The sequence below is a fragment of the Bombina bombina genome, chromosome 1 (assembly GCF_027579735.1).
Source record: "Bombina bombina isolate aBomBom1 chromosome 1, aBomBom1.pri, whole genome shotgun sequence".
NCBI classification, from domain to species: Eukaryota; Metazoa; Chordata; class Amphibia; order Anura; family Bombinatoridae; genus Bombina; species Bombina bombina.
The window spans coordinates 637,649,539-637,673,665 of NC_069499.1; the positions used below are offsets into that span (position 1 = coordinate 637,649,539).

The following is a 24,127-nucleotide window of genomic DNA, read 5'->3' on the forward strand; positions in this document are numbered from 1 at the left end:
TCTTGGATTCAATAGCAGGCTTCTTGGATTGTTTACCCTTATTCCAAGACTGGTTGGGTCTCCATGTAGGCTTAGATTGTTCCTGCTTAGAGGAGGAAGAGGAAGAATTTCCTTTGAAATTTCGAAAGGAACGAAAATTACTCTGTCGTCCTTTTTGTTTGTTTCTCTTATCCTGAGGGAGGAGATGACCCTTACCTCCCGTGATATCAGAGATAATTTCCGTCAGGCCAGGTCCAAACAAGGTCTTCCCCTTGTAAGGAATCGCTAGAAGCTTAGACTTAGATGACACATCCGCAGACCAAGGCTTTAACCATAAGGTTTTGCGGGCTAGAATAGAGAAACACAAAATCTTAGCTCCCAGTTTAATAATTTGAAGGGAAGCGTCCGTAACAAAGGCATTAGCTAGTTACAGAGCTTTTATCCTGTCTTGAATCTCCTCCAAGGAAGTCTCAGTCCTGAGAGACTCAGACAGTGCATCAAACCAATATGCTGCCGCACTAGTGACGGTAGCAATGCACGCAGCTGGCTGCCATTGCAGACCCTGGTGAACATAAATCTTTTTAAGTAAATCCCCTAACTTCTTGTCCATAGGATCTTTGAAAGCACAACTATCCTCTATGGGAATAGTAGTTCTCTTGGCTAAGGTGGAAACGGCCCCTTCCATCTTAGGAACTGTTTGCCAAGACTCCTTGAAAGAGTCAGCTATGGGAAACATCTTCTTAAAAATAGGAGAGGGAGAAAAGGGTATGCCTGGTCTCTCCCACTCCTTAGTAATGATCTCTGGAGCTCGCTTTGGAACAGCAAATACGTCTGAGTAGACCCTGCAGACCCTGGTGAACATAAATCTTTTTAAGTAAATCCCCTAACTTCTTGTGCATAGGATCTTTGAAAGCACAACTATCCTCTATGGGAATAGTAGTTCTCTTGGCTAAGGTGGAAACGGCCCCTTCCATCTTAGGAACTGTTTGCCAAGCCTCCTTGAAAGAGTCAGCTATGGGAAACATCTTCTTAAAAATAGGAGAGGGAGAAAAGGGTATGCCTGGTCTCTCCCACTCCTTAGTAATGATCTCTGAAGCTTGCTTTGGAACAGCAAATACGTCTGAGTAAGAAGGGACCTTGAAATATCTGTCCAATTTACTAGACTTCGTAGGGGCAACCACTACCGTGGAGTCACAGTCGTCCAAAGTAACCAAAACCTCCCTAAGCAACAGGCGGAGGTGTTCTAGTTTAGACCTAAAAGTTACAACCTCCGAATCTGTCAGAGGCAATAAACTTTCTGAATCTGAAATTTCACCTTCAGATGGAACCGCAGTACCCTCCTCTTCAGGTCCTTGGGAGGGTACCTCCAAAATTGCCACAATTGCATCAGAAACCTCACTTACTGAATGTCTGGTTTTCCTCTTACGTTTACCCTGGAACATTAGGAAAGCAGACAATGCATCAGAAATTGTAGAAGACATAAGGGAAGCTATGTCTTTTAAAGTAACTCCAGCGGGAGCTACAGTAGAAGTGCAGGGCACTACTTGTGCGGGCGGTAAAATTTGGGATGCTTGGGGAGAAAGCTGCAGCATACCTTGAACCTTGTCATTAGACTTTTGGACAGCATCCGCTTTTGAAAAGTTTTGCTCAGGAAAAATCTTTTCCCTATAACTTAAAGTCCTCTCAATACATGAGGGACAGAAAGGGATTGGTGGTTCCATATTTGCATCAAAACACAAGGAGCAAGTGACACTTTGCAAGTCTCCTTGGTCCATACTGAATCACAATAATATAATTATGCAATAAAAACTTTAATTTTGACACAAAAAGTTTGAATGCAAAAAACGTTACTGTCCCTTTAAATTTAAAAGTGTAACTTTTTTACTGCGTGTGTAAAAACGTAACCAAAAGACCATACACTAATAAAATTGACACCCCTACACCTCAGCAGCTCTGCTGAGGTGCCTACCTAACTGCAAGACCGGAGACCTCTTTCTCCCTCCTGGCAAGCAATCCAGACTCGACAGGGGAACGATTCAGCTACCCTCCGGACCTAGAAACGCCTGATCAGTCAGAAACATGCGCTTCTAGGCAGAGTAAATTATCCGGTCTGTACTGTGTCTTCAGATAGAGGCGCAGCGAAAAAGCGTGCAATACAGAAAGATCCGCCCATTGTGGGCGTGGCTAACAGTAAAAACACTCTCCGGGTCGTTATTTCGTATGAAAAATAACGCCATGATAAAAGAACCACCAGAGCCATCAAAAGTGCTCATCTCCCAGCCCCAGTGCCTGCTAAACGCTGTCAAGTTCTCTCAGACTCTGAGAGCTTTCATTGTCCCCTAAAAAAGAGCCTTATACCATAAGCCCTTTATGTAGTGTAATGATATATAGTAAAGTTCTCCTTTTCCTCTAAGTGTCCCAGGAAAATAACATAGCACTTACCTCATATGTCTGCCTGACAGCAAAGGCAGTTCACCAGGTTTGAGGGGTCCTATCCCCCACATGGACCTGTGAAGAAATAGAAATTCCTGAATAAATATTCCTCAGGTTTTCAGGGTTAGGGCAGCAATAATATATGGGAGGAGCAGTGAGAATTATGTCCCACAAGTTCCCATTGCTCTAAAGCAACCAATGCTGTACTGAAGAGGCTGATATGGACTACGGCTACACCCTAGACCAAAGCAGCACAATCCTGCACTGCTTTAAAAATAATAAACTCTTGATTGAAGAATCTTTTCTAACACCTCACTTTACCACTTCCTATCACTAATGTAGGCAAAGAGAATGACTGGAGTGGGAGGGAAGGGGGGGAGCTATTTAACAGCTGACCAGGAGGTGAATATCCCATTAGTAATTAAGATGATCCGTGGACTCATCGTGTCATTAAAAAGAAATACATATAAATAAAACATTGTATATACCTGTATAATATACCCACATCCCCAATGTTCCTATGGGTTAAATATTAAGTATTTTTTTTTTTTTGTTCTTTATTGGAGGTTGCAGACATAATGAATGTATAGGTGTTCCATGGGAGTAGCTTGCATTTAAAAGGGATAGGAAAATCAAAATTAAACTTGCATGATTCAGATAGAGTATGTCATTTTAAGACACTTTTAAATGTACTTATTTTTCCACAAGGGATACCAAGAAAACAAAGCACATCTGAAAATAGAATACGCACATATCCTACACTAGTAGAAGCTAGCTGCTGATTGGTGCCTGCACACATTTGTCTCTTGCGATTGGCTAACTAGATGGGTTCAGCTAGCTGCCAGTAGTGCAATGATGCTCATTCAGCAAAAGATAACAAGATAATGAAGCAGAAGTTGTTTAAAATTGTATGTTCTATCCAAATCATAAAAGTATATTTTGGGGTTTCCTGTCCCTTTAATGGAGAAACATCAAAGTGGGTTTCAAATTTAAAAGGCACATCCTCGATATTAGATGCACCTTGCCAGCCATATCAGTCTCACCAGCTTTTCAGTGCTACAATCTTCAAATCAGCCAAGAGGATTTCAGTAGCTCTCATCCTACTGGCTGATTTGAAAATGTCAGTCAATAGGAATGCAAGGTACCCCAAATTTAAAAAGGTACCTTACATTCAAGCTTCAGTGTACGGTGGTGACCATATAAAGAGGATCCTCCATGCTGGATGTCCGCGCTGGCGGCAAAGAAGCTCTGCTCCACCGCAGCTCCACGCCTCCACAGCACCGGGATGAAGAAAGAAGATGGCCCCGCGATGGATGAAGATGTCGCCGCATGGATGAAGACTTCTCGCCGCCTGGATGAGGATGGATGTCCGGACTTCAGGAACCATGAGTAGATTTTATGGGGTTATTTATTTTTTTTAAGATTAGGGATGGGCACTGTAATAGAGCTGAATGTCCTTTTAAGGGCAATGAGCATACAAATGCCCCTTTAGGGGCAATTGGTAGCTTAGGTTTTATTTAGATTTAGGATTTTTATTTTGGGGGGTTGGTTGGGTGGGGGGTTTTACTGTTGGGGGACTTTGTCATTTTTTTTCTGTAAAAGAGCTGTTTAATTTATGGCAATGCCCTACAAAAGCACCTTTTAAGGGCTATTGGTAGTTTATTGTAGGTTAGGGTGTGTTTTTATTTTGGGGGGGCGTTTTATTTTTATAGGGCTATTAGATTAGGTGTAATTGTTTTTATTTTTGATAATTTCGTATTTTTTGTAATCTTAGAGTGTTTTTATTTTTCGTAATTTTAGTGTATTATTTTTTATAATTTAGGTTTTTTAATTGGTAGTTTTTTTTAATGTTATTAGAATAGTAATGTTAGGTTAGTTTATAGTTTAATGTTAGTCTTTTTTTATTTGACAGGTAAGTTTTTATTTATTTAAAGATAGTTATATTGTAACTTTTAATTTAAAGTTATGGGGTGTTAGGTTTAGGAGTTAATAGTTTAAATTAGTGTTTTGCAATGTGGTGGTCCGGCGATTTAGGGGTTAATAGGCTTAGTTTATTAGTTACAATGTGGGGGGCTGGCGGTTTACATGTTAATAGGTTTATTTAATAGTTGCGATGTGGGGGGCCGGCAGTTTAGGGGTTAATATGTTTATTTAGTGTCAGCGATGTCAGGGAGCGGCGGATTAGGGGTCAATAACTTTATTTAGGTGTCGGCGATGTTGGGAGTGGCGGTTTAGGGGTTATTAGTTTTATTATAGTAGTAGTGATGTGGGGAGGGTGGGGAGGGCGGTTTAAGGGTCAATAGGTTTACTTAGGTATTAGCAATGCGGGGGGCGGCAGTTTAGGGGTTAATCACTTTAATTAGTGTCTGTGATGTCGGGGGGCGGCGGACTAGGGGTGTTTAGACTAGCGGTTTATGTTAGGGTGTTAGGTTTAAACATAACTTTCTTTACCCCATAGACATCCATGGCGTTGCTTTACAGCGATTTGCCATTCCGCGATCGCAGGTGTTAGTTTTTTTCTAACACTCTCTCCCCACTGATGTCTATGGGGGAAAGCATGCACGAGCACGTAAACTCAGCCCATGGCTTTTGTGCGGTATTGAGCTTAACGCCCCATAACGCACAGCACAAGTAGGTTTTTCAGTAACTCGTAATGGCAGCGCAATGGAAAGTGCGGTACCGCTCATTTTATTGCGTTATTTACGCACCCAGAATAGTGCAAAACTCGTAATCTAGCCGTATTAAAGGCACAAAGAGGGTCAGCCTACTTTCATTTAAAATATTGTTATATTGTGAGCCCTAGTGGCTGAATTTGATTAGCAATTCATTCTAAGATGGTCACTGTCTGCTCCATATGCATATACAAAAATGACAAGAACCAATACACATAAAAATGCTTGGATCAAAAGTTCTATTTTCACTGGCATAAGTATCAAGAATTTTAAACAACAGTGGTCAGATTGTAATGAGTTGAGTAAATGGACTTTGTATATTTGGTATACTTGCTTAAAGGGACATTAAACTGCTGAGTACAACTATAGTATCTTGGTTACTACTCACCATGCTGTTGTTTTTCCTCTTGTGCCTGCAGCTATCTTCAAAGTAATTCTCTTATTTTAACCCCTTACAAGTATTAGTGAAGTTCTGCATCTTCACAATGGGCGCCGCCATCTTGGTGTTTGTATTTGTTATCTAACTTTTAAACTGTGCAAAAAATTGGAAAAATGTAATGCTTCTGCTTCCTATTATGCGATCTAAACTGAAGAGAAAGGTACAGCTTTTAAAAAAGCTTGTAACATAACAGATCTGTTAAAGTGCACTACTCCTGTCACTGGATTAGGGTTGCTACCTCGGCCATATTTTCCTGGACACTTATGAGTTACACATGCTGCAGGGTGTGCAGACAGAAACATGCATTCTGCTGCTGGATAGCACAAAAATAGTGACCCTGGACAGCACTATTCATGTTCCCCTCTGCAGACCCTGCAGCATGTTATAACACATAAGTGTCCAGGTAAAACATGGCCGAGGTGGCAACGGTACATGTGCTACAAGATGGCAGCACCCAGTATAAAATGTAGAGTTTTGACAACTGCAGGTACAGGAGGGAAAACAATTGCATGATGAATACTGTAGTAACTATGCTACTGTAGTTGTACCCAGCAGTTTAATGTCCCTTTAATACTGCTCCCTTTGACTTTATAAAAAATTATTTATTAAAACATATTGAAATATTTGTAAAGCACCTTAAACCAGTAGTAATACCAGTAGCATAATTACATCAATTAACAGTGATCTTAGTGGTCTTAGTGTTTGGCATTAGTATATTTACTTACTTTAGAAAGATGCTGAAACGTTGCTGTAAAAACAAAGATGGCAATTCACCCATAAACACCTTTCCCCACTTACTTCTTACCAATTTTTCGGAACCAGTGCGCTTCATTAGTTCTCTGGTTGTTGCTCAGAGATCCTTCTTTTATAGGCTCTGCAAGCTTCTTGTGAGCTTAATTTCAAAGACAGAAAAAAAATGAACCATCAAATCAGTAAATGAGTAATAGCATCTACAGTCTGTCAAATTTTTGTCTTGTCTATGCAGCCTAGTCACTAAGCGAGGCAGTTTCAGTGAATATTGGACTGTCTTGTGGTCTGTAGCTTAAAATATAGATGCTATGGTTAACTGTTACTACCTAAAACTCTTCACTGGACTAGCAAATGTTTGAAGTGGACACACCAGTTGTTGATTGTAAAAAATTGAGATTGTGGGATTTCTAGATGTAATTTACATGTAAAAGGCAAACATGTAAAAAACTGTCAGCATAGGCAGGTGGAACCAATGAAAAGGCTACACCTTATCAGCTAATATGCTTTGACAGATAGAGTGTGAACAGTTAGGTCACTGCGGGGGAATTCAAAACCACAATTAACTGAACAAATGTTTATTTTTTAAGCAGGTAAACACCACTTTATAGAATGGAAAGTGACACTGTAAACCTAGGTTCTGCAATCTAAGACATGTTTAGCCCACAACTTTACTTGGCACAGGAACAAGCTGCCATATCCCTAGATCAAGCCCTGTTCATGTGGGCATGCAGCTATAGTTTTAAGGCTAAGATCTAACTTCTGATTTGTATATAGGGTTGAGGGATCTGATCTGAGGTGGGATTTATGTATTGTTGTGACAGAGGGGTTGTAAGGTCAGGGGTCTGAATTACTGTCTGATGTGGGTATGTAGCCACAGGGCCTAGGGTCTTATGTGGTTATAGCACTAACAGAGAGGTTTCAGGGGTTGGGGTCTAATCAGAGTTCTGATTTGGTTCTGGTGCTATTACAGGGATCTGAGCTGAGGTCAGGTAGGGAAATTGGGCTACAGATCCAGGGCTATAATTTGAGATCAGGTGTGGGAAAGGGACTGCAGGTCCAAGTGGCTGATCTGAGATCTAATGTGGATATTGGATTGCAGGGTCAGTGATCATATGTAAGGCCTTACATGGGTCTGACACAGGGGTTTGACGTGAGATCTGATTTGGCTATGGGGTTGAAAAGCTTCAGGATCAGTGGTCTGATCTGAGGTGACATGGGTATGGTGTTGCAAGGAAGGATGTCTGATATGAGGTTTTGATGTGGTTATGGGGCTGCATGTTCTCAGGTCTGAGGTGTGATGCAGGTATGTATGTGAACAGGTCTTATATGGGTATGGGGCTCACAAGCTTTAGGGTCAGTGGTCTGATCTGAGGTGACATGGGTATGGTGTTGCAGAGTATAAAGTCTGATATGAAGTCTGAATAAAGCATAACATACCTGTGTTTAAAAAAGATAACAGAAGCTCTGTGTCCGCAGTCCTGGGAAAGACAATACATTTTATTATGTGAGATACAGAAACTGAGAAGGCAATGAGCCAAGGAACTTTACATCATAAGGAGTCCTTTATTAATTAAATTGAGTGATCAGTAATTTAGGACATGCTTCTTTATACAGTAGTTAATGATGTCTGACCAACAGATTAAAAAAGCTCAAATTACCTATATCTCTTAGCATTAAAACAGTAAATCCTATTTCTTCTCTCAATTCATTGAAAGTATTCATTAATGAGATCAAGCCTGCCTGTCCAGGCAGATTGGCAGGAAAAGAGCAATGTCTACTAGAGATGTGCATTTGGCTGTGTATTAATGCAAATTTGGCTGAATTTATGCTGGTGAGTCATCCAATACACGAAAAGATGAATACATTATTAGACAAAACGGACAAAAAAACAAATGGTTGCTAAACCAAATCAATTTGTTCATTTTGGCACCATGAAAAGTTACAGAAAGGATCTATATTGTTTGGCTAATCAGCTAAATTGTTTGTAATGGTGTACAGGGGTCTGACAATTTATGTGCCTATTGTCTCCTGTCCAGTCCTGCCCTAGTATTACTAATAATTGATGTTAGCGACGCTAAATGTTGGATTTTAGTCATACAGCCTTGTTTATTCAAGCCTTTGAGGGACATGAAAGTCATTATTCAGATAGATCATGTGATTTTAATAAACTTTCCAATTTACTTCTATTATCCATTTCTCTTGGTATCCTTTGGTCAGGAGCTGCTGATTGGTGGCTGCCCATATATGCCTCATGTTCTTGGCTCACCTGTGTTCAGCTAGCTCCCAGTAGTGTATTGCTGCTTCTTTAACAAAGGATACCAAGATAATTAAGCAAATAAGATAATGGAAGTAAACTGATGAGTTGTTTAAAATTGTATTCTCTATCTGAATCATGAAAGAAAAAAAATGAGTTTCATGTCTCTTTAACCCCTTGCTCCAAAAGGACGTATATATATGTCATGGGGTACATAGCCCATCATACCGCATGCCGTCTATATACGTCTGACCTTAAGCAAGTTCATGCAGCTCTTGGTTGTGAAATTCATGCAGCTCTGCTCTTGGTTGTCAAGTAAAAGCCGAGAGCTGCTCTTCCTGGACTACAGGCATCTGTCTTCATATGGTAACGGAGCATGGTCTGTGTCATTGTCTGTAACGATCATCCGTTTGTGCCAGTGGAAGGTTTGGGAGGGATGGAGGGAGGCAGATGAGTGGCACAGTGGTGGAGGGGGGGAGGGGCAGCACCCTTCCTGCAGAAAAAAAGTTTGGAAGGAGTGAAAGGGAGGGGATGCTACACTACAGAAATGTGTTTTAATCAGTGTGGGGTGGCCTACATAATGAGTGAGAGGGGGGACACCCCTACCCAGGAAAAAATTATTAAAGAACAATAAATAACTTATTAAAAGCAACAACACCAAAAAACTATAAACTGGGTACTGGCAGACAGCCGAGCTGCCAGTACCTAAGATGGCATACACCATTAGGAGGGAGGAGGGTTAGAGAGCTGTTTAGGAGGGATCAGGGAGGTGGGAGGGTAAAGGGGATCCTACACTGCAGAAAATAAATAAATACAATTAATTTATTTAAAAAAAAAAAAAACTAAGAAACTTCATACTGGCAGACTGTCTGTGAGTACTTAAAATGATGATCAGGAGTGTGGGTTTGTGAGGGATCAGGAAGGTAGGAAGTGTCAGGTGGGAGGGTTATCCCTTTATTAAAATACTATTACTCTTACCAGCTAACTAATTAACCCCTTCACTGCTGGTAATTTCAGAAGTGTGGTGCACAGCTGCAATTAGCGGCCTTCTAATTGCTAAAAACTAATCACAAACCCATGCATGTATGCTATTTCTGAACAAAGGGGACCCCAGAGAGCCTTTTACAACCATTTGTCTTATGACTGAAGTAGTTGTGTGTAAATAATTTCAGTGAGAAACCCAAAGTTTGTGAAAAAGTTAAAAAAAACAATCAGCTAGATTACGAGTTTTGCGTTATGACTCAAATAGCATCGGTATGGGCCATAACGCTTCATTTTCCCTAATGCTGCTATTAAAAGTCTTGTAGGTATAGGTGTACTGCACACCTTTTTGGCCGTCATGCAACGTTAGTACCGCACTTTTAAAAAAGTCCTTTTTCAATGGGAGTTTCATAGCGCCGGTATTACGAGTTTTGCCTGGGAGGCCAAAAAGTGAGCGGTACAATGAGTTTTAGGTTACAAAGCTGTAGCATAAAACTCATAACTAAAGTGTTAAAAAGTACACTAACACCCATAAACTACATATTAACCCCTAAACCGAGGCCTTCCCGCATTGCAAGCACTATAATAAATTTATTAACCCCTAATCTGCCGCTCCCGACATCACCGCCACTTAAAAAATGTATTAACCCCTATTGCGCTGCTCCTCGACATCGTCACCACTATAATAAACCTATTAACCCCTAAACCACTGCACTCCCGCATAAAAACACTATTTAAAGATTATTAACCCCTAATCTGCCGTCCGCCCACAACGCTGCAATAATAAACCTACTAACCACTAAACCGCAAGCCCCCCACAACGAAATATACTAAAATAAACTATTAACCCCTAAATCTCTGGCCTCCCATATCACTAACTCTACATAAATATATTAACCCCTAAACCTAATCCTAAGCATAACCCTAACACCCCGTAACTTAAATATAATTAAAATAAATCTAAATTAAACTTACAATTATAACCTAAATAATTACTATTTAAAACCAAATACTTACCTGTAAAAAAAAAAACTAAGCTAGCTACAAAATAACTAATAGTTACATTGTAGCTATCTTAGGTTTTATTTTTATTTCACAGGTAAGTTTGTATTTATTTTAACTAGGTAGACTAGTTAGTAAATAGTTATTAACTATTTAATAACTACCTAGTTAAAATAAATACAAATTTACCTGTAAAATAAAACCTAACCTGCCTTACAATAAAACCTAACATTACAATAACATAAAATAAATTAAATTAATTAAATACAATTATCTAAATTACAAAAAAAGCACACTAAATTACACAAAATAAAAAACAAAATGATCAAAAATAAAAACAAATTACACCTATTCTAATAGCCCTATCAAAATAGTGTGATGCGGGAATCCAGACGTGGACCCGTTGCTCAGTGTGCCTAGAGGGATATGGCTGTACCTCACTGACGAGGCCCACAATAGGCCGAAACGTAAGTCTGGGGTTTTGCTGTTTCTCTCGTTCAGAGAAGGATTGCCTGGTATTTCGGGGCTGGACTGTACTGTGAAGTCAGGATCAGACTGATATGCTTCAGGAAAGTTCTTCTGTGTGTAAGGCACATGTTGAGCAAAAAGAGGCTACTTCTTAGGTGGTAACTAGCCATAGAACAAGCTATTATTCATTTCCAGGTTAAGCGCTTCTCTCTTTTTATTTATGCAAATTATGACATTTTGGGAAGTCTCCCTAAGTGTGATGTGGGAATCCAGAAGTGGACCCGTTGTTCAGTGTGCCTAGAGGGATATGGCTGCACCTCACTGATGAGGCCCACAATAGGCCAAAACGTACGTCTGCGGTTTTGCTGTTTCTCTCGTTCAGAGAAGGATTGCCTGGTATTTCGGGGCTGGACTGTACTGTGAAGTCAGGATCAGACTGATATGCTTCAGGAAAGTTCTTCTCTGTGAAAGGCACATGTTGAGCAAAAAGAGGCTACTTCTTGGGTGGTAACTAGCCATAGAACAAGCTATTATGATATTGTTTGTTTCCAGGTTGAGCACTTCTCTCTTTTTATTCTATCAAAATAGGGCATTTAGCTCTTTTACATTGCCCAATACCCTAATCTAAAAATAAAACCCACCCAATAAACCCTTAAAAAAAAACTAACACTAACCCCCGACGATCCACTTACAGTTTTCGAAGGCCCGGACATCCATCCTCATCCAGGCGGCAGAAGTCTTCATCCAAGCGGGCAGAAGTCCTCCTCGAAGCTGGCAGAAGTCTTCATCCAAGTGGGCAGAAGTCTTCATCCAGACGGCATCTTCTATCTTCATCCATCCGGCGCCGAGCGGGTCCATCTTCAAGACATCCGGAGTGGAGCATCCTCTTCTTACGAAATCCGCTGGAAAATGAAGTTTCCCTTTAAGTGACGTCATCCAAGATGGCGTCCCTTACATTCCTATTGGCTAATAGAATTCTATCAGCCAATAGGAATTAAAGGGGAAAAAATCCTATTGGCTGTTGCAATCAGCCAATAGGATTGAGCTTTCATCCTATTGGCTGATCCAATCAGCCAATAGGCTTGAGCTCCCATTCTATTGGCTTTTGTGGCGCTCGTTAATTTCCCTATAGCACTCAAAACCCGTAATCTAGCTGAATGTTTTTAATATGATTGCATTTGGCGGCAAAACAGTGGCATAAAATATACCAAAATGAGCTTAGAACAATACCTTGGGTTGTCTACTAAAAAAAATATATAGTTGTGATAGGTAAATAAAAAAATAAAAAACAAGGCTCTATTTCTGTTTTAATGGAGTGATAACAAAAATACTAAAAAAATTTGGTATTTTGGCCAAGTTTTTCTCTGAAATTCCTGGTTAAAGGGACACTGAACCTAATTTTTTTCTTTCATGATTCAGATAAAGCATGCAATTTTAAGCAACTTTCTAATTTACTCATATTATCATTTTTTCTTCGTTCTCTTGCTAGCTTTATTTGAAAAAGAAGACATATAAACTTTTTTGGGGGTACTATGGACTGCACTTTTTTATTGGTGGATGAATTTATCCACCAATCAGCAAGGACAACCCAGGTTGTTCACCAAAAATGGGCCGGCATCTCAACTTACATTCTTGGATTTCAAATAAAGATACCAAGAGAATGAAGAAAATTTGATAACAGGAGTAAATTAGAAAGTTGCTTAAAATTTTATGCTCTATCTGAATCATGAAAGAAAACATTTTGGTTCAGTGTCCCTTTAATGAAGGGGAGGTGGGAGACTGTAGGAAGGTCAGATATTTTCAACCACTTTGACTAAAGTTATTAGAATAAGCAGTTGCATGACTTCTGTGCCCCTGTGAATTGACTCAAATTCAATCAGCGAGTTGTATGTTCTGTTATCATTGAAATTTAAGTTCTATAATATATATTCTATAATGTGAAATTTTTGCTAAATATTGTTGTATATATTTGTTGTTCCCATAAAATGGGAATGAATACGAATCCATTATTTGGCAGAAGTAAATGCCTATATGAACAACATGCGGGCAAACGATGTTTGTGAAAAATCTCAAGCAAATCTTCCGGACAAAACAAATTTTTGCCCGTACACATCTCTAATGTCTTCTCTTTAAATGGATATAAAACTCTAACATTTTCTTTCATGATTCAGATAGAGCATTTTAAACAACTTTCCAATTTACTGCTATTATCAATTGTGCTTCATTTTCTTGGTAGCAATGCACTACTCGGAGCTAGCTGAACACAATGGAAATCCAACGACAGCAGGCATATATGTGCAGCCACCAGTTAGCAGCTAGCTCCTAACTCCTGAGCCTACTTAGGTATACTTTTCAACAACAGATACCAAAATAAAGAAGCAAATTAGATTATAGAAGTAAATTTGAAAGTTGTTCAAAACTGTATGCGCTATCTGAATTATGAAAAAAGAAAATTGTGTTTCCTGTCATTTTAAGCATTTTCAGGATTACCTTAAGTGAGAGCACGTAAAATAACCATATTTATTAATCAACTGATTATTTCACCTGCACTATAGTTCAGCTATTCTCAAAATCTGGCCCGTTAGGGAGGCCCAACAGGTTTGAAAACCAATGGTCTAATACATAGCTATTCCAATTCCTTGTCAGGTGAGGGGGCTCATAGTATAAATATACACCCCACACTAACCCTACTAAGGGGACAGTAGTGAAGCTGCCTGGTAGCACCACAACAACCATAATAATGTCACGCCACAAAATATGCTGACTGGCACAGGCCTTACCTTTTGTCTTCGTCTTTGCCTTCCTCTCCAGCGAGCACAAGTCGCACCAAACATCTACAAGAAATGAGTAAATCTGTCTATCAATCTCTGTCAATCAATCTAAAATTATGTGAGCGCATCTTTTAAATAATAGCAATATAGGTCAGACCTCTTTATTCAGGAGGTAACATTGAAAGCAAATGTACATTTCTTTTTTAAAAGGTTTACCCAGTGACAGCAGGTAGCAACGAGCCATAATAACTCTTACCTCCCTGTAGGACTAAACAAATAAGAAATTACACGAGAAAGTGAAAGCCGTGCAGCCAAATCATGTGATCTGCTTGTGTCACTTTCTCCAGCTCTTATAATGAGAGGTTTTCTAAAGTCATGACAGGGACCAGGCAGAGCTCAGCTATGATACGTTTGCTCTGTGCAGAGAGCCAGGTCCCAATGTTTAAAGGATTGTTATAATAGCGCTTTGCTGCAAAGGTATCCACATCGCAAATCAAACGTGCAGGTGAAATGTTCTAAAGGGATAAAACGATTGTTTATAGATAGTCTTGCAAAGAGGCATGTTAGTACACTTCAACATGTAATGCAGGGGTTCCCTACCAGTAGCGGAATGTTCACTGCAGCATTGCTATGGCAGCAAAGGTTTAATGTAAATGATCCCTTTAGACATTGTGGAATGACAACAACATTTATTTATTAGATCTGGAATGCTTTTGTTTACAATAGTTATAACTTGTAAATGAATAATAAACTTATTTGAGTTGTGGTACTGTGGGTATACTGCACATTTGTATACCGTGTTATATGTATGCAGTGTACTGTAAAATAGTTTAAGTATTTTAACTAGGTTCGCTGTTAAAAAAAATAAAATTTAATTTTGGCGTGTTTTTAGGAACAAGATTTAATCTATGGGATATTAATAACCCTCAAAATAAAGTGGGTGCAACTTTTCCAAGTTTACAATTGTGTGCTTTTTAAAGTCTGCACTATGTAAATCATCTTTCTTTCATATGGTGGCGAGAGTCCACAAGTACATTATGTTTGGGAACTAATACCCAAGCTGTGGAGTCCATGAGAAATTTGGGTGGGATAAACAATTTGTTTTTAAAAAAGGCATAGACCTAATTTCCCGACACCACTAACTAGAGAATGTTCCTACCAAAAGCCGCTTCCAAAGAAACAAAAGCATCAAAGTAGTAGAGTTTAGTAAAGGTTTGCAAGGAAAACCATGTTGCTGCCTTGCAAATTTGTTCTACAGAAGCCTCATTTTTAAATGCCCAGGAAGTACTGGAAACTGATCTGGTAGAGTAAGCAGTAATGCACTTTGGGAGAAACTTTCCCCCCTCCAAGTAAACCTTGTTAATCAAAAGCTTTAAAGGGACACTGAACCCAAATTTGTTAGAGCATGCATTTTTAAGCAACTTTCTAATTTACTCCTATTATCAAATTTCTTCAATCTCTCAGTATCTTTATTTGAAAAGCAAGAATGTAAGTTTAAATGTCGTGCCCATTTTTGGTGAACAACCTGGGTTGTTCTTGCTGATTGGTGGATAAATTCATCCACCAATAAACAAGTGTTGTCCATGGTCTGAACTAAAAATTGGATGGCTCCTTAGCTTAGATGCCTTCTTTTTCAAATAAAGATACAGAAGAATAATTGATAATAGGAGTAAATTAGAAAGTTGCTTAAAAATGCATGCTCTATCAGAATCACAAAAGAAAAAAATTGGGTTCAGTGTCCCTTTAACCAAGAAGCAAAAGTGACGGCCGTGGCCTTCTGGTCTTGGCGTGGACCCGAGAAATGAATTAATAAATTAGATGACTGCCTAAAATTCTTTGCAGCCTGAAGATAAAAAGCTTCAACTACATCCAAATTATGTAAAATCCTTTCTTAAGGATTTTAGGATTAGTACAAAGATTAGGATTAGGACAAAGACTACCTTTGCCAAAAAAATCTAATTTAGTTATTAAAACAGCCTAATCTTGATAAAAAAAAAAAAACAGATAAGAGCATACAATTCAGAAACAGGATCTTCCAAGACAAAAGCTGATTGTCTAAAGAATGCCTAAGTTCAATCATAGAGACTTGTAAGACTCTTAAAGTGAATGTCAAGTTTGAAGAATGTATGTCCGTTTTTTAAAAATCCTATTAAAAACAGGTGCACTTTACATTTCACTCGCTTTGTTAAAATACTTACCTTTATTTCTTGAAAGCTGCTCCAGCGCTTCCCCCGCTCGTCGCAAGTCTCTCCATATTTAAAAAATGACGAATCCGACTTCCTCCAATCACGGCTTTGCCTCAAGCAAAGTTTGCTTTGGGGGGGAAGCCGTGATTGGAAGAAGCCAGATTCGTCATTGCTGATATATGAAGAGGCTTGCGACGGGCGGGAGAAGTGTTGGAGCGGCTTTAAAGAATAAAAGGTAAGTATTTTAACAAAACGAGTAAAATGTAAAGTTTGATGAATGAAAGATGATTTTTAAAAACTGGGCACACATTTGTCAAACTTGACATTCACTTTAAAAACAAAAACAAATTAAGGTTTCAAGGGGGAGAAATCGGTTTAATAACTGGTTTCAACCTGACTAAAGCTGGAACAAAACGTATCAGGAAGCTTAGCAATTTTCCAAGTTGACCATAGAAAAGAAGTCCCCAGGGAAATGGACTGGTGATTTATCCACCACAATAGAGATCGCTTTGTTACAGGATCCAATAGTGGACTAGATTATGAGTGGTGCATTAAATGTTGTAAGCTACTGCTGCGCGCAAGCAATATCGGGTTTATCGTGGCTGTTTGTGCTCTTTGGAAGAAGCGCAAGTAAAAGTAAATGCGACAACTTGAGCGCAATTGAATGTATCGCACGTCTGGATAACGTGACTTCAGAGCAATGGTTATCTAAAAAAATGTCACAAAACACATAAAAAATACATTTAAAAGTACAGCTATTTGGAACAGGATAAAGTACATATAAGATATAATATATAAAATAAAATAATGTGATGAAAATATGTAAATTAGATGGTAGGAAAAATGATAGAAGAAAAGCTGTATGTTAACAGAACAGTATATTATATAAATCATGTAGTTTCCGAACACAGACAAAAGCTGTCAATAGTAGTAACACTACATCTGCAATCCGTATGCAATATAAATAGTCCAAAGCAGTTCATAACATAATAGAAATCAGATAAAATTCCACAGTAATACATCCTGGAATCCAAGTATAGTGCCCAAACCTCTGACGAAGAAGTAACTATCATTCTTCCATCATTTTTCCTACCATCTAATTTACATATTTTCATCTCATTATTTTATATTATATCTTATATGTACTTTATCCTGTGCGCTTAGGTCTTTACCTTTCCTATGAGAAAGTTCTTCACATAGAGAAATATGCTCTAAGTATTTATATATATATATATATATATATATATATATATATATATATATATATATATATATATATACAGTATATATAAAATCATTTATATAGCTAGGTATAGATATATATTATACCAAAATATCATCAGATATATGTAGAAATATGTATTTATGAATAAATAGAACATATTCTATTCTAAATAGAACATTGTAATGTTGAATATTTCATGTCGGTTAGCACATTTGAGAAAATAGGATCAGGTTTGCATGCACATTGCATTGAAGTCTATGGGGTAATACGCTAACATGGTCGCAATATTTCAACTTCTGCTTTTTGTGCGCATCGAGTAAGTGCGCAAGTGAAAACTTTTTACTTTCAACTTCCGTAATATACGCGGAACTCGACACACGCAAAAGCTTACTTACTAGCGGAGTTTGTGCACGAGCAGGGGAGTGATAGATAGTGCTACACTCATAATCAAGCCCAAAATCATTTGGGAAAGTTGATTGTAAACCTTGAACTATTGGCTCAGCTTGCAAAGTTGAAGAGGTCTTACGTGAAACCGAGCAAATAGAATGCCATCTGATGCCACAATCATCAGATCTAGCACTTCCATACAGAGAGCTATTGTAGGGTTGGGAAGTGCCAGAAGCTTTGCACAAGTTGACTGTAACTTTAGTTTTCTCTGAAGATACTCTCATTGAAAAGGAGTCTATGACGAGTCCCAGAAAAGAAACCCTGGTCTGTGGAGACAGAGAGCTATTTGGAACAATAATTTTCCAACCATGTTGTCAAAGAAACCACAAAATATTATTGGTGTGACAATTTGCTAAAGGTAAAGATGGAGCCTGAACCAAGATATTGTCCAGCCACTGAAAAACCTTGAGCTCTGATTACAGTTTTTAGGGTTCCCAGAACCTTCATGAAAATTCAGGGAGCTGTAGCTAAACTAAGCAGTAGACACACAGGCCTCTAGTTATCAACGTGTCTACTTTACCTGCCTTCGCCGGTCCAATACGCCCGCCTAAGCTCGCCTACCATCACCGCCGCGGACCTGAAAAATTTCGCCTAAATTATCAAAAAAGCTGTCAAAAAGCTGCGCACCAAGTACGGGGCGATGAGCAGCGGACTGTGAGAGTTATCACTCATCCGATCTCGCTGCTCTTCGGCTTTTTGACAGCTTTATTGACAAGCTGTCACTAACCACTCATACTAACTATACTGTTCTACCCCCTATACCGCCGCCCCCAGAGCCCCTGCAACAAAATAAAGTTATTAACCCCTAAACCGCCGCTCCTAGACCTCGCCGCTACTCTTATAAATGTATTAGCCCCTAAACCGCCGCCATCTACATAATACCTAGTAACCCCTATCCTGCCCCCCCATACCGCCGCCACCTATAATAAATTTATTAACCCCTATCCTGCGGATCCCGGACCTCGCCGCAACTAAATAGTTTAACCCCAAAAACCGCTGCTCCCGGACCCCGCCGCAACCTATATTAAACTTATTAACCCCTAATCTGCCCCCCCTACACCGTCGCCACCTATAATAAATTTATTAACCCCTATCCTGCCCCCCCTACACCGCCGCCACTATAATAAATTTATTAACCCCTAAACCTAAGTCTAACACTAACCCTAACACCCCCCTAACTTAAATATTAATTAAATAAATCTAAATAATATTTCTCATTAACTAAATTAATCCTATTTAAAACTAAATACTTACCTTTAAAATAAACCCTATGATAGCTACAATATAAATAATAATTATATTGTAGCTATCTTAGAATTTATTTTTATTTTACAGGCAAATTTCAATTTATTTTAACTAGGTACAATAGCTATTAAATAGTTATTAACTATTTAATAGCTACCTAGTTAAAATAAAGAAAAATTTACCTGTAAAATAAAAACTAACCTAAGTTACAATTACACCTAACACTACAGGGAGTGCAGAATTATTAGGCAAGTTGTATTTTTGAGGATTCATTTTATTATTGAACAACAACCATGTTCTCAATGAACCCAAAAAAACTCATTAATATCAAAGCTGAATAGTTTTGGAAGTAGTTTTTAGTTTGTTTTTAGTTATAGCTATTTTAGGGGGATATCTGTGTGTGCAGGTGACTATTACTGTGCATAATTATTAGGCAACTTAACAAAAAACAAATATATACCCATTTCAATTATTTATTTTTACCAGTGAAACCAATATCTCAACATTCACAAATATACATTTCTGACATTCAAAAAAAAAACAAAAACAAATCAGTGACCAATATAGCCACCTTTCTTTGCAAGGACACTCAAAAGCCTGCCATCCATGGATTCTGTCAGTGTTTTGATCTGTTCACCATCAACATTGTGTGCAGCAGCAACCACAGCCTCCCAGACACTGTTCAGAGAGGTGTACTGTTTTCCCTCCATGTAAATCTCACATTTGATGATGGACCACAGGTTCTCAATGGGGTTCAGATCAGGTGAACAAGGAGGCCATGTCATTAGATTTTCTTCTTTTATACCCTTTCTTGCCAGCCACGCTGTGGAGTACTTGGACGCGTGTGATGGAGCATTGTCCTGCATGAAAATCATGTTTTTCTTGAAGGATGCAGACTTCTTCCTGTACCACTGCTTGAAGAAGGTGTCTTCCAGAAACTGGCAGTAGGACTGGGAGTTGAGCTTGACTCCATCCTCAACCCGAAAAGGCCCCACAAGCTCATCTTTGATGATACCAGCCCAAACCAGTACTCCACCTCCACCTTGCTGGCGTCTGAGTCGGACTGGAGCTCTCTGCCCTTTACCAATCCAGCCACGGGCCCATCCATCTGGCCCATCAAGACTCACTCTCATTTCATCAGTCCATAAAACCTTAGAAAAATCAGTCTTGAGATATTTCTTGGCCCAGTCTTGACGTTTCAGCTTGTGTGTCTTGTTCAGTGGTGGTCGTCTTTCAGCCTTTTTTACCTTGGTCATGTCTCTGAGTATTGCACACCTTGTGCTTTTGGGCACTCCAGTGATGTTGCAGCTCTGAAATATGGCCAAACTGTTGGCAAGTGGCATCTTGGCAGCTGCACGCTTGACTTTTCTCAGTTCATGGGCAGTTATTTTGCGCCTTGGTTTTTCCAAACGCTTCTTGCGACCCTGTTGACTATTTTGAATGAAACGCTTGATTGTTCGATGATCACGCTTCAGAAGCTTTGCAATTTTAAGAGTGCTGCATCCCTCTGCAAGATATCTCACTATTTTTGACTTTTCTGAGCCTGTCAAGTCCTTCTTTTGACCCATTTTGCCAAAGGAAAGGAAGTTGCCTAATAATTATGCACACCTGATATAGGGTGTTGATGTCATTAGACCACACCTAATATGCTTAATTGGTAGTAGGCTTTCAAGCCTATACAGCTTGGAGTAAGACAACATGCATAAAGAGGATGATGTGGTCAAAATACTCATTTGCCTAATAATTCTGCACTCCCTGTACACTATACTTTAATAAATTAATCCTATTTAAAACTAAATACTTACCTGTAAAATAAACCCTAAGATAGCTACAATGTAATTAATAATTACATTGTAGCTATTTTAGGATTTATATTTATTTTACAGGTAACTTTGTATTTATTTTAGCTAGTTAGAATAGTTATTAAATAGTTATTAACTATTTAATAACTACCTAGCTAAAATAAATACAAAATTACCTGTAAAATAAATCCTAACCTAAGTTACAATTAAACATAACACTACACTATCATTAAATTAATTAAATAAATTACCTACAAATAACTACAATTAAATACAATTAAATAAACTAACTAAAATACAAAAAAATAAAATAAGTTACAAACATTTAAAAAATATTACAACAATTTTAAGCTACTTACACCTAATCTAAGCCCCCTAATAAAATAACAAAGCCCCCCAAAATAAAAAAAATGCCCTACCCTATTCTACATTAAAAAGTTAACAGCTCTATTACCTTACCAGCCCTTAAAAGGGCCTTTTGCGGGGCATGCCCCAAAGAATTCAGCTCTTTTGCCTGTAAAAAAAAAATACAACCCCCCAACATTAAAACCCACCACCCACATACCCCTAATCTAACCCAAACCCCCCTTAAATAAACCTAACACTACCCCCCTGAAGATCATCCTACCTTTAGCCGTCTTCAGCCAGCCGACCACCGATGGAACAGAAGAAGACATCCGGAGTGGCAGAAGTCATCATCGAAGGGGCGCTGAAGAAGTCTTCCATCCGATTGAAGTCATCATCCAGGTGGCGTCTTCAATCTTCATCCATCCGGAGCAGAGCGGAGCCATCGTCAGACAAGCCAACGCGGAGCCATCTTCTTCCACCGACGACTGAACGACGAATGACGGTTCCTTTAAGTGACGTCATCCAAGATGGCGTCCCTCGAATTCCGATTGGCTGATAGGATTCTATCAGCCAATCGGAATTAAGGTAGGAAAAATCTGATTGGCTGATTAAATCAGCCAATCAGATTGAAGTTCAATCGGATTGGCTGATCCAATCAGCCAATCAGATTGAGCTCGCATTCTATTGGCTGTTCCGATCAGCCAATAGAATGCGAGATTAATCTGATTGGCTGATTTGATCAGCCAATCGGATTGAACTTCAATCTGATTGGCTGATTCAATCAGCCAATCAGATTTTCCTACCTTAATTCCGATTGGCTGATAGAATCCTATCAGCCAATCGGAATTCGAGGGACGCCATCTTGGATGACGTCACTTAAAGGAACCGTCATTCGTCGTTCAGTCGTCGGTGGAAGAAGATGGCTCCAAGTCGGCTCATCTGAAGATGGCTCCGCTCCGGATGGATGAAGATTGAAGACGCCACCTGGATGATGACTTCAATCGGATGGAAGACTTCTTCAGCGCCCCTTGGATGATGACTTCTGCCACTCCGGATGTCTTCTTCTGTTCCATCGGTGGTCGGCTGGCTGAAGACGGCTAAAGGTAGGATGATCTTCAGGGGGTAGTGTTAGGTTTATTTAAGGGGGGTTTGGGTTAGAGTAGGGGTATGTGGGTGGTGGGTTTTAATGTTGGGGGGGTTGTATTTTATTTTACAGTCAAAAGAGCTGAATTCTTTGGGGCATGCCCCGCAAAAGGCCCTTTTAAGGGCTGGTAAGGTAATAGAGCTGTTAACTTTTTAATGTAGAATAGGGTAGGGCATTTTTTTATTTTGGGGGGCTTTGTTATTTTATTAGGGGGCTTAGATTAGGTGTAAGTAGCTTAAAATTGTAATATTTTTTAAATGTTTGTAACTTATTTTTTTTATTTTTTGTAACTTATTTATTTTTTATTTTTTGTACTTTAGTTAGTTTATTTAATTCTATTTAATTGTAGTTATTTGTAGGTAATTTATTTAATTAATTTAATGATAGTGTAGTGTTAGGTTTAATTGTAACTTAGGTTAGGATTTGTTTTACAGGTAATTTTGCATTTCTTTTAGCTAGGTAGTTATTAAATAGCTAATAACTATTTAATAACTATTCTAACTAGCTCAAATAAATACAAAGTTACCTGTAAAATAAATATAAATCCTAAAATAGCTACAATGTAATTATTAATTACATTGTAGCTATCTTAGGGTTTATTTTACAGGTAAGTATTTAGTTTTAAATAGGAATAATTTATTTAATGATAGTGTAGTGTTAGGTGTAATTGTAACTTAGGTTAGTTTTTATTTTACAGGTAAATTTCTCTTTATTTAACTAGGTAGCTACTAAATAGTTAATAACTATTTAATAGCTATAGTACCTAGTTAAAATAAATTGAAATTTGCCTGTAAAATAAAAATAAATCCTAAAATAGATACACTATAATTATTATTTATATTGTAGCTATATTAGGGTTTATTTTACAGGTAAAATAGGATTAATTTAGTTAATAAGAGTTATAATATTTAGATGTATTTAATTAATATTTGTTAGGGGGGTGTTAGGGTTAGACTTAGGTTTAGGGGTTAATAATTTTATTATAGGTGGCGACGGTGTAGGGGGAGCAGATTAGGGGTTAATAAGTTTAATATAGGTGGCGGCGGGGTCCGGGAGCGACGGTTTAAGGGTTAAACAATTTATTTAGTTGCGGTGGGGTTCGGGATCGGCGGTTTAGGGGTTAATAACTTTATTTAGTTGTGGGGGGCTCCGGGGGCGCCGGTATAGGGGGGTAGAACAGTATAGTTTAGTGTGGGTGCTTAGTGACAGGCTAGCAATAAAGCTGGAAAAAAGCCGAAGAGCAGCGAGATCGGATGAGTGATAACTATCACAGTCCGCTGCTCATCGCCCCGTACTTGGTGCGCGGCTTTTTGACAGCTTTATTGATAACTTTGGCGAGATTATTCAGGTCCGCGGCGGCGATGGTAGGCGAGCTTAGGCGGGCATATTGGGGCCGGCGATGGCAGGTAAGTAGACACGTTGATAACTAGAGGCCATAGAATTGTCAACTAATGAACATACTTATTCACACTCTAGAGAGAATAATAATAACTGGCAAAATCCAAGATACAACTATGATAGAGAAAAATCTGTTTATAATTCAGGACATACTACTCTGCTCACACTAGAAGGGATAATCAAAATTGGAGAATACCAGTTAATAACAGATATCAAAGATTACAATCATTGAATGATGAACATGAACCCCACCAAGATGATTTTCCAATAAGGAATCATCAACAAAGATATGTTTAACAAAACAAATATTCAAAGGACCATTTTTTAGGGGAATCCCCAATAAGAGAGGGAACTTCAAAAGAACTAATGAAAGCTAAACTAGAGAAACCACAAATACAAATAAGAAAAAGAAGATTAGAGGAAGAAGAGGTAGAGGAATCAAAACACAAAACAATAAGAAGACAGTATTAGGAAATAATAGAATCTTTAATTTAAGCAAACAGCCTCTTAATGATATAAAAACATCTGTTTTAAAAAAAAAGGATTATCTTTTGCACTATCATGCAAATTAAACAAATTTGAG

At 38.5% G+C, this 24,127-nt stretch overlaps 1 protein-coding gene across 1 annotated transcript in view; it reads right to left on the reverse strand.

Moving 5' to 3' along the window:
* The window catches only part of TEX11 (testis expressed 11), an 827,067-nt gene that overhangs the window by 226,113 nt on the left and 576,827 nt on the right, over positions 1–24,127 (reverse strand). Inside the window, exons 17-19 of the mRNA XM_053699074.1 lie at positions 13,759–13,812; positions 7,711–7,751; positions 6,329–6,415 (exon numbers count right to left, since the gene is read on the reverse strand). Of these exons, the coding sequence (XP_053555049.1) occupies positions 6,329–6,415; positions 7,711–7,751; positions 13,759–13,812 (182 nt within the window). The remainder of the gene's footprint in view (positions 1–6,328; positions 6,416–7,710; positions 7,752–13,758; positions 13,813–24,127) is intronic.